At 32.3% G+C, this 15,153-nt stretch overlaps 1 protein-coding gene across 1 annotated transcript in view; it reads right to left on the reverse strand.

Moving 5' to 3' along the window:
• Positions 1–15,153, reverse strand: part of ENTPD6 (ectonucleoside triphosphate diphosphohydrolase 6) — a 52,252-nt gene that overhangs the window by 23,126 nt on the left and 13,973 nt on the right. The window contains 5 exon segments of the mRNA XM_074287708.1: positions 671–706; positions 1,828–1,903; positions 8,725–8,868; positions 10,540–10,616; positions 12,271–12,589. Coding sequence (XP_074143809.1) covers positions 671–706; positions 1,828–1,903; positions 8,725–8,868; positions 10,540–10,616; positions 12,271–12,559 — 622 coding nt within the window. The 5' untranslated portion in view covers positions 12,560–12,589.

The following is a 15,153-nucleotide window of genomic DNA, read 5'->3' on the forward strand; positions in this document are numbered from 1 at the left end:
AGGATCAAAACAATGCTGCCTCATGATAATTATTAAATAGGTATCACAAAACAATATAAACAAAAGAATAAAAACCTCACACTTTTAAATGTAAAGACTAAAATACTGCAGAGAGTTTTGATTTTAAAATCTTACATATTTTGAAGTATTTTATAGTGGCTTGGTCATCTATTTTTTTGGCTAAGGCAATTGGGGTCAAGTGACTTGCCCAGGATCACACAGCTAGGAAGTGTTAAGTGTCTGAGGCCAGATTTGTAAAATCTTGATGCTAATTTGCATTAAGAAAGATATTGGAATTGACCCACTTAATGGGAAGGTGATTAATAACTAGATCCCTCCCAGGAAAATCATTCTTTAAAAAAACAAACAAAAAACAATCTATCCACTACAATAATTCTCTTACATACACAATTGTTAGATACTAAAAAGCAACTCTATTCTTTTGTCACTGACAAGATAAAACTCCACAATTATTCTCTATTATAAGATGATTTTTTAGACAATAGTTTAAATGCCTAATGGAACGAAAATAAAATTATATCTTCTTGGATATTTTGAGCATCATAGGTAAAATTGTCTTTTAGCTCCATGATAAGGGAAAGCCTCACCACATCATGCGTTTTATATTTCAATTTCTTCACTTTTACTCGCCTAATAAGTTAAAGCATACCTGTTAAAAAATTCACTGTGATCCATGCTGAAACTCCTATAAGAAAGAATTTTACAAAGATTTAAGTTTGGATAAAAAAATTATTTATAAGGCACAGACATTTTAAATATATAGTACTAAATGAATAAATGAAGAGAAATATTTATTAAGTGCTAATATTTGTGTTAATTGAACTCTCTAATTCCTTTTCAGACTGAAAGCCATGAATTTAATAAAATCCTTTCACTTGGTTTACTCACAACTCTTTGTAGTATTTATGTCTGTGTTTTAAATAGGCAGACATATAAATGAATATATATATGTCTATCTAAATATAGACATATGTACATATATAAATGCATTGTACCTATGTGTGTGTGTGTGTGTGTGTAAAATCTTGAAGCAAAATTGGAATAGACTACAATGAAGCTGAAAAATACATTTTGCTATAATAGTGATTACACATGCCAATGCCAAAAAATTAGCAAAACTATGACATTATTTCAGACATTCTCTCTTCTTCTAATAACATGTGCTTGAAGAAAACTTTAAAAAAGACTATTATTGATCTTTTTAAATATTTAGAAAGTATTCAGAAGATATCAGATCTTTCACTTCTGACATTCCACACATTTCCCTTCCTCACTCCAGCATCCTTATTCTTACTCAAGAGATAGTCAGAGAAATGTACTCTTGTATAAGTAAAAGACTATTTAATCGCTTTTCCTTCTTTTATTTTTAAAATTTTTTCAGAGATAGAGAAAAAAGGAAAATTTGAAAACTAAAACTCTATTTATTCTGAGAAGCAACTACCTTATTATTTAGTATTTAAAAAGGGAAGAAAACCTACACTGATTACACTGCAGTGTGGATTTTTCTTTTCTCAAGAAAAGTCCAAATAGGAGAAATCCAAAAGTGGGAAGGTATCCAGTTTAAGAATAATCCAGAAATAGATAGTAACGCCAAAAGTAGGTTTCACAAATATTACCCTTTCAAAGGGCTTTTTGACTATTGAGTCTTAGAAAAATATTTTGAGGGCTGAAACATTATATATTAACTTTGACTCTACAAAATTCTTTAATACATTCAACATTTTACAAAGTAAAAAAGTCAAACACATACTTAATATTATTTTTAAACATTAAACAAATAAACACTGATATAATTTCTGCTCTTACCTTCATCAGTTCCATTCATTATAGAAACACAGTCATCTCCTACAAGAAAAGGAGATGCCTGAAAAACTTCTCTTACCTAAATTTTCAGAAAGAAAAACAATTTCATTACTTATAATTATTTGTCATAGTTCTATTAAATAAAAAATCAGATGAGCACCATGATGATTTTTGTGTTTGTTTTCTACAGTAGGACTTAGAGAATAAGACTGAAGTTCTCTCTTACAGTTTCCAAATCTTTAGCTATGCAATATCCCAGTCTATCATCTAAGACTCTTAAGTTGGATTTGAGTGCCATACTTTACTCCAAAGTCATCATGGGAGAGCTAGCTATAATTTAGTCCTTATTCAGAGAAACTCTAGAAGGTTGGTTTAGTTTAAAAGGTCTATTCGCATCAAATCCCAATTTAAACATAAAATTTGGTTAAAAAGGAAAGATTGATTAGTAGAATAGATTAGGCACACAGCATAACAGAAACAAGTAACATAAAGTTTGACAAATCTAAAGACCATTATTATTAAAGGAAGGACTCATTATTTGACTGAATTTGCTGGGAAAATTGTCTGGCAGAAATTAGATTTAGATCTCATCAAGAAAAATTTCTAATGGATACTAGAAATAATAGATCATGTCACAAACATCAGAAGTGCAAAGAAGAAATTACCTTTCAGATCTATGAAGAGAAAGAGTTCGTGACTAAACAAGTAATAGACAGTATTAAATGAGATAGTCAATTTTGATTATACAAAATTAAAGTTTCTGTACCAGCTAATCTAATCTAATAAAAATCAGAAAAATCAAAGGTAATTGGGGGAAAAAAATCTTTGCAACAAATTTCTCTCATATTATGAGAGTCTTTTTCCAAGGCATAGGAAGAATTGATTCAAACTGATAAGACTAAGAGCCATTATCCATTATTTAAAGGATATGGAAAAAGTTTTCAAAGGAAGAAATCTGAGCTATCAACAATCATTTGAAAAAGGCACTAGTAATTAAGAGAAATGAAAATTTAAGCAACTTTGAGACTCTATATTATACTTATAAGACTGTCAGAGGTGGATGATAAAATAAGAATAAACGTTGAAGGGGCTGTAAGAAAACATAGTTTACTAATATGCTATTGATGAAGCAGTGATTGATTAGGTTCAGTCATTTTGGAAAGGAATTTGGAACTATGCTTAGAAGTATACCAAAGTGCATACATTTTGACATAGTTATATCACCATTGAATTTATACCCATAAAAATGAGAGGAAAAGGACCTAAATGTACAAAAATATTTACAGCAGCTCTTTTCACTGTAACCAAAAATTCAAAACTAAAGGGGTGTTTTTTTGGGGGGAATGGCTAAACAAATTATAGTATATGAATACATGGTAATATTATTGTTCCATAAGAAATGATGAAAGGCATAATTTCAGAGCAAGCTAAAATGACCTCTACAAATGGATGGAAAGTGAAATGAGAATAGGAGAACAATTATACAATAACTATATTATAGAGAAAAACAACTTTGGAAGACTTTAGAACTCTGACCAACACAATAATAAATAAATAAAAGAATGATTAAAGCAGTACACCACTTATCTCCTGATAGATTAGTGATGAACTTAAAACATAGAGGCACACTTTTTTTAGACTTAGTTAATGAATTTGTTTTGCTGTAGAGAGATGTGCTGTGAAATTAGTATTCTGGGGTTTAAAAAAAAAATGTTCAATGGGGGTAGTGGGAAGGACAAACTAATCAAAAATAGTTGCTAATTGAAACAATTTTTAAAAATTAAAGAATAGGATGTATGGAGCAAGAGGTGCTATTGTTAATAACAGCTGATATTTAGTACTTCAGGGTTATAAATTGTCTTATATACATTATGAAATCTGACCTTTAGATTCTCTTTGGGCTAGATGTACATAGAAATCATGCTTCCAACATTTGGCACATGCCTTTTCCCTAAAGCCACAAGATATGGAAACCCTAAGGAAATGCTTCAGTTCTAGAGCTCTAACTCTCTAAATCTTGAGAATTTAAAAGGAATTTCTTACATGACTCTGGGGCAGGGCCTTTTACCTGCAGCTTCTTAATGGTAGTTTAGGAGAAAAAGGAATGCCCTGTTAAACATTCCAAAACCAAAGTCTGCCTTGAAAGCAATGTCCTTATGTCATGGGGACTTGTTCACAAGACTGGCTTAATAACTATATGTATATGTAATATATATTCAAAAACTGATCACACCCCTTGGCCTAGGAATTCCATTGCAAGGACTTTAGCCTAAAAATATTATGAAAAGGATGAAAGGACCTATCTATACAAAAAAACCTAATATCTGGTTCACTTGCAACAGTAAAAAATTAGAAATAACTTTTATGTGTAACAACTGAAGAATGACTGAATTATAGAATATTATGGCATTGTAAAACAACATAAAAATGTGGATACAAGGAAAAATAGAAAGTTAAAAAGTATTTATTAAAAGCAAGCACTTATAATGTGCCAAGCACTACTGTGCTGAGGATACAAAGAAAAGCAAAATAAAACAAAATATTCCCTGTTTTCATGGAGCTCCCAGTGTAGCTAGAAACACAACACACAAACAACTATGTACATATAGGATAAATTGGGGAATAATCAACCTCAAGAAGGCACTAAAATTTAGGGCAGGGAGAGCCCTAATCATCAACTGCAGGTGATGATGAGCTGAAAGCTAGGTACAACAACCTTGAGTTCTATAAGTTGATCATTTTGTATGGATCTCAAATAATGTTATAAATATTCAAATGGCCCTTGATAGGAAAAAAAAAATAAAGTTCCCCACCTCTGATTTAGGGGATTGGGAAAGGCTTCTTGTAAAAAGTCAGATTTTAATTAGGATTTGAAGGAAGTCCAGGACGTGAGAAGACAGATGAAGAAAGGAAGAATTTCAGGCATTAAGGAAAGTAGTAAAAATGCAGTTAGGAGAATAAGTGTTGTTTTGTATACAGAATAGAAAGGAGTCTAATGCCTTTGGATTGAATAATATGGGGGTGAGGGAACAAAATATAAGAAAACTGGGAAGGTAGGAAAGAGCCAAATTATGGAGGGCTTTGAATGTTAAAGGACTTTAACTTTGCTCTTAGTATAGTAGAAGCACTGGAGTTTATCGAATGGGTGTGTATTTGTGACTCCGTCAGATCTGTACCAGGAAGATCAACCTGACAACTGACAATGTTGAGATGAGTCAGAAAGTTCAATCAGAAGTCTACAGCAATGAGGTGATAAGGGCTTGGACCAGGTGTATCAGTGTCAAGAAGAAAAAAAAAGAGAAATTATGAGAGATGTTATGAAGGTAGAATTGATTACACTTGGCAATAACTAAATATGGGCTGGGGTTGGGGTGGTTAGAAAGAGTGAGCTGAAGATGACACCCAGATTTTGAGTCTTGGTGACTGGAAGGATGGTGGAATTTTTCATATTAATAGGAAAGTTAGGAAGAAGGGAAAGGGTTTTTTTTTTTTTTTTTCCTCCCTTTCTTTTCTTTCTTTCTTTTTTTTGAGGGAAAAAGGGGAACAAGTTAAATTTTGGAAATTTGAGTTTAAGATATCTATGGGACATAAATTTGAGATATCCAACAGATAATTGGAGATGTGAGACTAAAATTCAGTGAAGAGAGAGATTCTGGGTGATAAGTAGATTTGAGAATCATCAGCATAGAGATGATAAGTGAAACACGATCTGATGAGATCACCAAGTGAAATAGTATAGTGAGGCAAGAAAGTACACAATTGAGCCTTGGGCAACACCCAAGATGGTGTTGATCTGGACTGAAAAGAATCAGGTCATATGTAGGAGAACAGGTAAGATAAGACATAAAAGAAAGAAATAGAAGGATGTATATGTACATATTATGTATATTAACACATGAAAAGCGAAGCCAAAGGAAATGGAACTTCAGAAGGAAAGATGAAGTTTAAACACTTAAAAAAAAAAAATTGTTTGAATACAGTGGAAGATTCACTACTTGAAAGCAAGTATCATGGTGTATCATGGTGACTTGTTTTCAAGATTGGCTTAATAATTATGTATGTGTGTGTGTGTGTGTGTGTGTGTGTGTGCTTGTGTGTGTATATATATATTCAAAAACTGATCATACCTTTTAGGCCAGGAAGGACATTAGCCTAAAAAATATAATTATAAGGAAGAAAGGACCTATCTATACAAAAAAAAAAAAAAAAAAAAAAAAAAAAACCTGGTTCATTTGTAATAACAAAAAAATTAAAAATAACCTATATTGCAATAATGGAAAATGGCTTTCATGGTTAATTGTTGGTAGATTGGTGTTTGATGTAATATTTGAGTTTAAGAAAAATTTATATTTCAGTCAGGTATTGGTGTTTACACTAGTTTCACATGCTGACATGGACTTTGCTAACACTCCTTCACTTACTGGATTTTAACTCTCCAAATGTCTATTCCAAAACTCTGAATCATATTTTCTAAACTTCAACCACTTCCTATAGTGCAGGACTTCTTAAACCTTTTCCACTTGTAACCCTTTTTTGTCCAAGAAATTTTATGTGATCCTGGATATAGCATAGCATACAAATCAAACATTTATTGATAAGTCAAAATTTCCCACACATTCACTTATAAGACCCCATATGGGATTGCAAACCACAGTTTAAGAAGCTGGGCAATATAGGATAATGTATCTGAAATAATTCTAAGACTCACACATATATTAGTAACATTCTTACAAAGCTAGATGATTAATGTATAACTATCAAGGAAACAAATATTTAGAGGGTTATACATACCTCATTACAATCACCTAGTTCTACTGGGCTAAATCCAGTACTATCTTGTCATAGTTCATGGATCAAAGAAAAATATCAGGATTTAAGTTACAGGGGTTTTTTTGGGAGGGGAAGGAGATGGAAGGGAGAATGATACCTATTAAAAGAGTGAAGTGAAATTTATCATCAAACAAAAAGTAAAAGGAATGGGGAGGATTATTTAGTTTGGAATATGAATGGTTGAATTGCTGCTTAAATCTCTGATTTATGAAGCCATTGTATTGTTATACTATGATGTGAAACTGCTCCTAGTGATTAAACTTGGCTTAAACTGAAACGTAAGAGATGTAAGTTAGGTTAAGAACTGAGAATAATAAGTAAGTCTTAGAAAAGATTACTGAGGAATGATATAACATATATGTGGAAGCACTTAACATTAGGTTTTTTAAAAAGACATAGCTATACCTATATTACTGGATTAACTGCTGCATAAGGGAGGGAGAAAAAATTTGGAACACAAGTTTTGCAAGAGTCAATATTGAAAACTATGTATATGTATTTTGAAAATAAAAAGCTAAAAATATACAAATAAAAATATATAAAAACACACGGCTAATTAAATATTGAGAGCAGCTAAATTATTATTGAAAACCATCAGCAAACTGTAATGTTTCTATTAATCATTAAACATCTTTTCCCTCACTAATTGCTTCTCTTCTCCTTTGCCCCAGTTCCTCAGGGCATCTCAAGTCTTTTTTTTTTTAATTTAAAAAACATTTTTGTTTTTATATCATAGTAATTTCTAGATATATTACATGGTGCCCATTCTCCCCTCCTTATTCATAGATGGCACCAAATCCTCCCTTTTAATAATGAAAATTATTTAAGCATTCATATACTATGATTTTTTTTCAGCCTTTCCCCAATTGGTGGACACTTACTTTTTTTCTCCTTATTAACAATTACTTTCTTTATGAAATATCTATGCCTTGAAAGCAAAGATTATTTTATTTTTGTCTTTATAGTCTTAGTACCTAGCACTAAGACCAACACATAGAAGGCATTTAATAAATGCTTGTTCACTGAATGGATTTTATATTTGACCTCCTTGGAGTGCACACCCAATGGTGGATTAATGGGTCAAGAGATATGAACAATTTAACCACTTTTCTTGCCTATTTTTAATTGTTTTCTAGGACAGTTGAACCAAGGCAGTTACTACAACACAATCAATCAGTATTACCTCTCTTACCACAATCCCTCTAATATTGTTTCTGAATTTGGTCATGTTAGTAAATTTTCATTTAAAACAAATGATTTGGAGTATGTTTTCAAGACACTGCATTTCTTTTCTTTTCTTTTTTTTTTTTTAATTGTTCTTATTCTTTGATTACTTATCTATGGAAGAATGAATATTTTTTGTCAATTTGCTGTATTTTCTTAGATCAAACAGTGCTATTCGAAGCAAATATTGTCTATTCCTCCTTCTGTCCCAATAATTTCCTTGTTGTCATTCTGTGTCATTTATACAAAAACGTTTATATCTTAAGTAGTCAAAATTATACATTTTGTTTTTTATGATTACCTCTATCATTTGTTTGGTTACAGTCTCTTTTAATTATAGCTGTACAAGTTATTACCTTCTGTTTTCTTCTAATTTGTTAAAGGATTTTCATAAACAGGACTATAATCTCTAAGTCTATCATTTTATAAAACTGGGAATCCCAAAATTGAAGGATGCTTAAATAAATTGTGGCACATTAATATTATGGAATATTATATTCCATTAATACTGACAAGTATAAGGAATACAAAGAAATCTGGCTTTATGGAATAATGCAAAGTGGAAAAAAAACAAAAGCAAAACCAGAAGAACTGAATACACACAAACCAAAATCATGAAAGAAAAAAATAAATGCCAATGAACAAAGAATTGTGATGTGGATGGATTTAGAGAAGTGATGATGGCAACAAAAAAAATCCTTTAATTTATGAGCTTAAATTGAAGTGCAAGAAGTTATTAAACAAGTTAATTTGGTTGTACTGATGTTCAAAAATAAGTTTCTAATAATTTTTTTTTTTGAAATTGAAAAATATATAATCACCCACAAAAATTCTGGACATGATTACCTTCTGTAGCAACTTTTGAGCCTTTTCACCTGGTAATAGACGCAAACCAGCTGTTGCTTTAAGAACCAAAGGTGTGACTTTCCACAGATCAAAGGGAATTTCTTCTTTAGCAACATTCAGTAGTTCTTCTATTCCCTGAGTACTCTGAGATTTTAAAAGCAAAATATGATGCTGACATTTTCAAGTAGAAAAAATCCAATTTCTTTAAGACTCAACTCTCAAATGTCATTTTCTGTATAAAACCTTTCCAAGTCCCATCTCTGCTCCCCTTTTTTCTTCCCCCAAGTTGCCAGTGTTGACTCCCACAATATTCCCTTATATTACAGGTTTGTATAAACTAATACAAATATGTATTATTTCCACCTTTAAAATGTAAGCTTCCTGAAGGAGATGTTTTGTTTTTAGATCTTCAGTGCCCAACACAGAGCTCAGTGCATAATAGGAGCTTAATTAATGCTACTTGACAGAAGTAGAATAGAATTCAACTCACTTATGCTGGGAATCATTAAAGGAAAAAGGTAACTAAACATTCACATAGATATTACTAATTTACAAATCTATGGATCAAAGAAGACTTTTCAATGTTTTACCAGTGCTTATACCACATAGCTCAGTAAGTCCCACATTACCACCATTTCCCTAAACTGTTTCCCAATAAAACTCTCTACTAATGAATCAGCAATGATATATCAATACAACTCAGACACGTAATTGTTATATGTACTAGTGATATCTTATTTATGGCTCAAGCCTGAGTACCCTTGGCCAAATCACTCTGGATCTGCTTTTCACCTGTAAAATGAGAAAGGAAGGCAGTAGACTAAAAGACCTCTAACTCCCTGCCAGTTCCAAGTCTACACATGCAAGCTCCAAATAAGGGCATGCTACTACATTTCGGACCACAATGAAAGTACTTTAGAAGCAATTTATTATTTCATAGTTTGAGATGACTTAGTAAAGATTTTGTCAAATAACAGCATTGGAGTTATGAAACATGGATCCTAATTTTATCTTTGCTACTAATTTACTATGAAACTTAGACAAATCACTTAATATCTTTGGGGGACAGTTTCCTCATGTACATAAAATGAGAGTTGATTGATGTGTTTCAGCTCTTTTAGCTCTGAATTTTTTTACTCAGTAGCTTTAAAAGAATTCATGGTAAATTTTACAATAACAATAGCTTACATTTACATGGCACTTACTATGTGCCAGGCACTGTGCTTTATAATTATTATCTCATAATCCTCACAACAACCCTGTGGAACAGGTGCTATTATCCTCTTTTTCGAGAAGAGGAAACTGAGGCAAAAAGGTTAAATAACTTCTCCAAGACCAAAAAGCAGGTATGTGTTTGAGTCTGGATTTGAATCCATGTCTTCCTGACTCCTGCCTAAAACTTTTCCACTGTACCACCTAATTTGATAATATCATTACTTCAGTTCATAACAACCCCAATGGAATATTCATTTCAATGTAGGTCAGAAACAGGCTCAAGTAGAATATAGATTTCTGTAATTTTGTTCTCATTCTTCAAATATAAAGTCATATTTGGGTGGAGAGAAATTTACTACATACTTCTTATAAAATACTGCTAATTTATAAAGTGCAAGGCTGTTATTTCTAAAATGGAGTCTCATTCTTTAAAACAGTTATTATTAGGTGAACTTTAATTACATTATTAAATTTTCTTCTCTTCTGCTCTCTCAAAAAAAGAAGTTATTGCATTTCTACAACTAGAAAGATGGTTGGTTTGGAAATTAGTGTAAAGAAAATTCTCATTTAAATAGTAAAAGAAAATGAAAGTAAAGTTACCTTATCAACATCATCAGCATAAGCAGAAAGTCCTGGTTTTAGGATTTTGAATGTTTCATGGGTCAAAGTGGGAGTTTCTAGGAGAAAAAAAGAAGTTAAAATTAGATTTTTTTTGGGGGGAAGACTGGTACCACTATGAAATTTTGTTGGGCTTTGTTAGTATTGATGACACAATTTTTAATAGTAAATGTCAAAAACAAAAACAAAAACAAAAACAAAAAACAGAGAACCAATCCCAAACTATTTTGTAATTTACAAAATTTTATAATGGAAGAAATATTATTTGTCTTATTGTCTTTACATTTGCAATCATGCTCAATCAAATAGACCTGAAATGTAATATGATGATTATTCCTTCTATGAAATCTCTTTAGTACTTTTACTTTCAACCTTAAAAGCTACCATTTGATGATCCATCTAATGGAGAGGAACCATGTTATGGATAATCTAAAACTGAACAGAGTAACCAAAAAATCATCTTTCACTGGTAGATGCATTTTAGGATTTCAATGCATTATATTTAACTTTCTTATTGCTTTTCTATTTTGAAGATTAGCTTGTATTTCCTATGCAGGAACAGATGAAAATGGCTAAAAATAGGTATTAAAATGATCACAACTTGAGTACAAATACTTGGGGTAGATCCATGAAACCAGAAAAAAAATTTTTTTTGGGGGGGGAACATTTTCTCAAAGATCCTACTGCCTTCTCTCTTCTCCCACCTCTCACACACCTTTGGCCTTAATTTTCCTGCTCCCCTCTAACCCTGGTTTTTACAGGATTTTATTGTAAACGTGATAATTTTATGTGGAAACCAAGTATTTTTGTAACATACTTATGTGACTATTGATCTGCAGAGTGCTTAAATTTTTTTACTGATGCCATTTTAAATTGTGAATCATTCAGTTCAGGGAAAAAAATCATCCCTTCTTTGTAATAAAAAACAAACAAACAACAACAACCACCAAAACAAACAAACAAACAAAAAAACCACACAATTAAGCAAAAACATCTGAAAAGGAAATATGTTTAAAAATACATATAACAGGGCAGCTAGGTGGTGCAGCAGATAGAGTATCAGCCCTGAAGTCAGGATAACCTGAGTTCAAATCTGACCTCAGACACTTAACAGTCCCTAGTTGTGTGACCCTTGGCAAGTCACTTAATTCCAATTGTCTCAGCAAAAACAAACAAGCAAACAAACAAAAACGAAAATATATATAATGTTTTCCTCTTAGAGATGTTCTATTATTTTTAATTTACTCAATGCTTGGCTTACTTTTAGTTATCTTTTCATTTGCATCATTGTCACTATGTATACTGTGTTTTGGTTCTGGAGTAGTCTATTCTGTGAAATCTTTTACGTCAGCAGCATGCCCACAGAGAGGTTATGTTCTCAGAGACCATAGTGGAGTGGATAAGACAGCCAGCCTCCAAGATCTGGGTTAAAGTCCCATTCCTGTCCTATAAGATCATGAGGCCTTGGATAAATCACTTATAAGCTCCAGTGCCATAGGTTTATTTCTCTAAGACTAGAAGTTGCTGATATGTAGAGGGAGAGAGAAGTTCCTCACTAGCAGTTCTTTGATGGAAAAATCATAGCTCCACATGAAACAAACACGTCAGTATCCAATAGAGAATAGTGATATGAATGATGAAATATGAAAAAATACAAAAATAAAATACAAAGAAATGAAAATAAGGCCTGAATTTTCATCTTCGTGGCCATACCTTTTGCATTCTGGGTGAACTGAAAGATGTGTATTCGGGTTCCAGTGCTTCCAGCATCAAACATAATTCCATAGAACACTGCACGATTAGCCGTCACCAATTTCTCATGGTACTGTTGGTTTCTTGGCCCTATAGCAGTCTCTGTTATGCTGAAGATTCTTTGGGTAGCAAAGGCCCATCGCCATTTTACATATGCAACATATATGAACAGACAGACAAACAGTCCCAATGGATAAGCAATTCTTGATATCTTCATGTTTCCATGATTATTTCTCAATGTTTTTCTCATTTCTTTGGCTAACAGAAATCTGTGTTACAACTGCAGGAAAGGAAAAGCAAGAGACATATTTTAATAGAGTACAAGGCATTTTATTAAAATACAAGTACAAATTAAAATACAATTAAATAACAGTACAAGCTTCACTGTAGCCAAGGAATCAAATCTCAGGCAGAAACTGTTTCAAAAATTTTTTTCCCATGAACCTGAAACAAAACTTGAAACATTTTTAAGTTACTGTGAAGCTAATTGATCCTTGAAATGGTTTATGCTTTAAAAACTTCACTGCTGAATCTTAGTAATAAGCAAAAATCTTACTAAAAACTGATTTATAATGTTGATCACTGACATTTTTTTTAATGTGTAATTTTTAATTACTTTAGTGACAACACTAATGTTTCTGTTGGTCTTTGTTAATATATTACTTTTTACAAAGTTATTTTTACTGTATACAAATTATTTAAAACACTCTCTTCCATTGTGTTTACCTACTATATATAGTCTGCTTATTTGTGAGTTGCCATCTTGGGGGTTTTCAGTTGTTTGTTGTGTTGTGTAATTCTAATTAGCTGGAATAAAAATATTTTAAATTACTCTCATTTTGAATTATATCCTTGGAGCATATCCCCCAAAATACAAGAATATGAATGATTTTATAGCCTTTATTGACACCATTAGATTGTTTACCCAAGGATTAAACCAAACTATAGTGTCAATAGCAATTTGTTTATCTATTTCCCTACATCCTTTCCAACACTAAGTTTCACATTTACTTTTTTTTTTTTTTTTGCTAGCTGACTGTCCCTACAATGGTACTTTTAAAGCTGTTCTGTTTTGTACTTTTTTTTAGTGTTGTTTTTGTACTGAATTCCTTTAGTTTGAAAATGTACTGTCTGTATTTTCTCTGAAGAACTTGAATAAAATCTTGATAATTACCTTATATATTTGTGTCAGTTCTTTATATGTTATAGGATGCTAAGTTTTTGTTTACTGCACACCCCTCTCCCCCCCAAGCCATTCATTATATATCATAAGGGTCCATAAATATTTAATATATTTTTTCCTTTTCCATTTCTTTTTATTTCTTTTTTTGATCTTTGTTACCTCTTACATCAAAAAAGCTTATCATCACAAGAAACAAAGAATGCTGTTCTGATTTCCATATGGCTCTCTGGCTGTTTACATCTGGTATTTATTAAATGCCTATTATATGCCAGATACTACTCAAAGTACTGGAGATACAAAGAATGAGGAAAAAAAAAAATCTCTGCTCTTAAGGAAACTGTAAACTAAATTAGGATGGAGACAACTTGCAAAGAACAATGAATAAATGACATATATACAAAACAAATTGGAGATAATTTAATCTCATTAATTAAATGAGATTATTAATTATTACTAATTAATAAAAGGACACACCAGCATAAGAGGGACCAGGAAAGATTTCTTGTAGAAGGTGAGCCTTTATCTGGGACTTGAAGGAAGCAAGGAGTTAGAGATGAAGAGGGAGAGAATTTTAGGTTTGGGGATAGTCACTGAAAATGCAGAGTAAGGCCATGGAATATCTTTTTGAAAAAATAGCAATGAGGTAGTCAGTATATTTTTTTACAATGACATCTTCCTTCCTCACAACCAATTAGCAAGACTGGAAAGGTAGGAAGGGGCCAAGTTATGAAGGGCTTTGGGCACCAAACAGAATGTTTTGTATTGGATAGAAAACCTCTGGAGTTTACTGAATAGAGGAATTTCATGGTTGGATGTGCATTTTTGGAAAATCATTTTGACAGTGGAAGACAGGGGAACAGAAAAGCTTGACAAAGGGAGATAAACTAACAGACTACTGCTATAGATTGACACGAGATAATGGGGGTCTAGTGGTTACAATCAGAGGAGAGAAGGGGGTGTCTATGTTGCAAAGGTAAAATTGATAGAACTTGGAATCAGATTAAATGTGAGCAGGACAGAATGAGGAGAGATGAGTACATCACCTAGTTCAGGAGCCTGGGTTACTAGGTGACTGGTGCCCTCACCAGTAATAGGAAAATTAAGAAGCAGGTCACAGAATCACATCATTTCAGAGTTAAAATATGTCTTAAGTCCAGCCTATATCCAACAGAGACTAGCTAGCTACTATGTCATCTTTGTAAAGTATTCATATAATCTCCAGCAGATCTCCAGTGAGGGAGAACCCATTTATCTCCCCAGGGAAGCCCACCCCACTTTTAGCTAGCTTTTATTATTGGGTAATTTTTTCTTATATCAAGCCTAAACATCCTTTTTTGCTAATTCTACCAAATGCTACAAAAAAGAGAAGCTCTTTCCTCTCCAGACAGAACAAGTCTAATTTCATTTCTACACAATATCCTATCAAATACTTGAAGACTACAATTTTAAGACCCATTCTCATCACCTATCCCAGTATTCCAATTTCCAGGCTAAATTTAGTCACTGCATCAAGCTTTCTTTCATGTGGTGTAAGGTTCTATCTATACTGTTTTGGTTGCCCTTCCTCCTCTAGAGACTCAACCAAACTGAACACAATCCTTCAGATGTAGTCAGACAGGAGGGCAATCACCTTTTTGTTCCTGGAATTGATTCCTCTCTTA

This window comes from Sminthopsis crassicaudata, chromosome 2, assembly GCF_048593235.1.
Source record: "Sminthopsis crassicaudata isolate SCR6 chromosome 2, ASM4859323v1, whole genome shotgun sequence".
Lineage (NCBI taxonomy): Eukaryota > Metazoa > Chordata > Mammalia > Dasyuromorphia > Dasyuridae > Sminthopsis > Sminthopsis crassicaudata.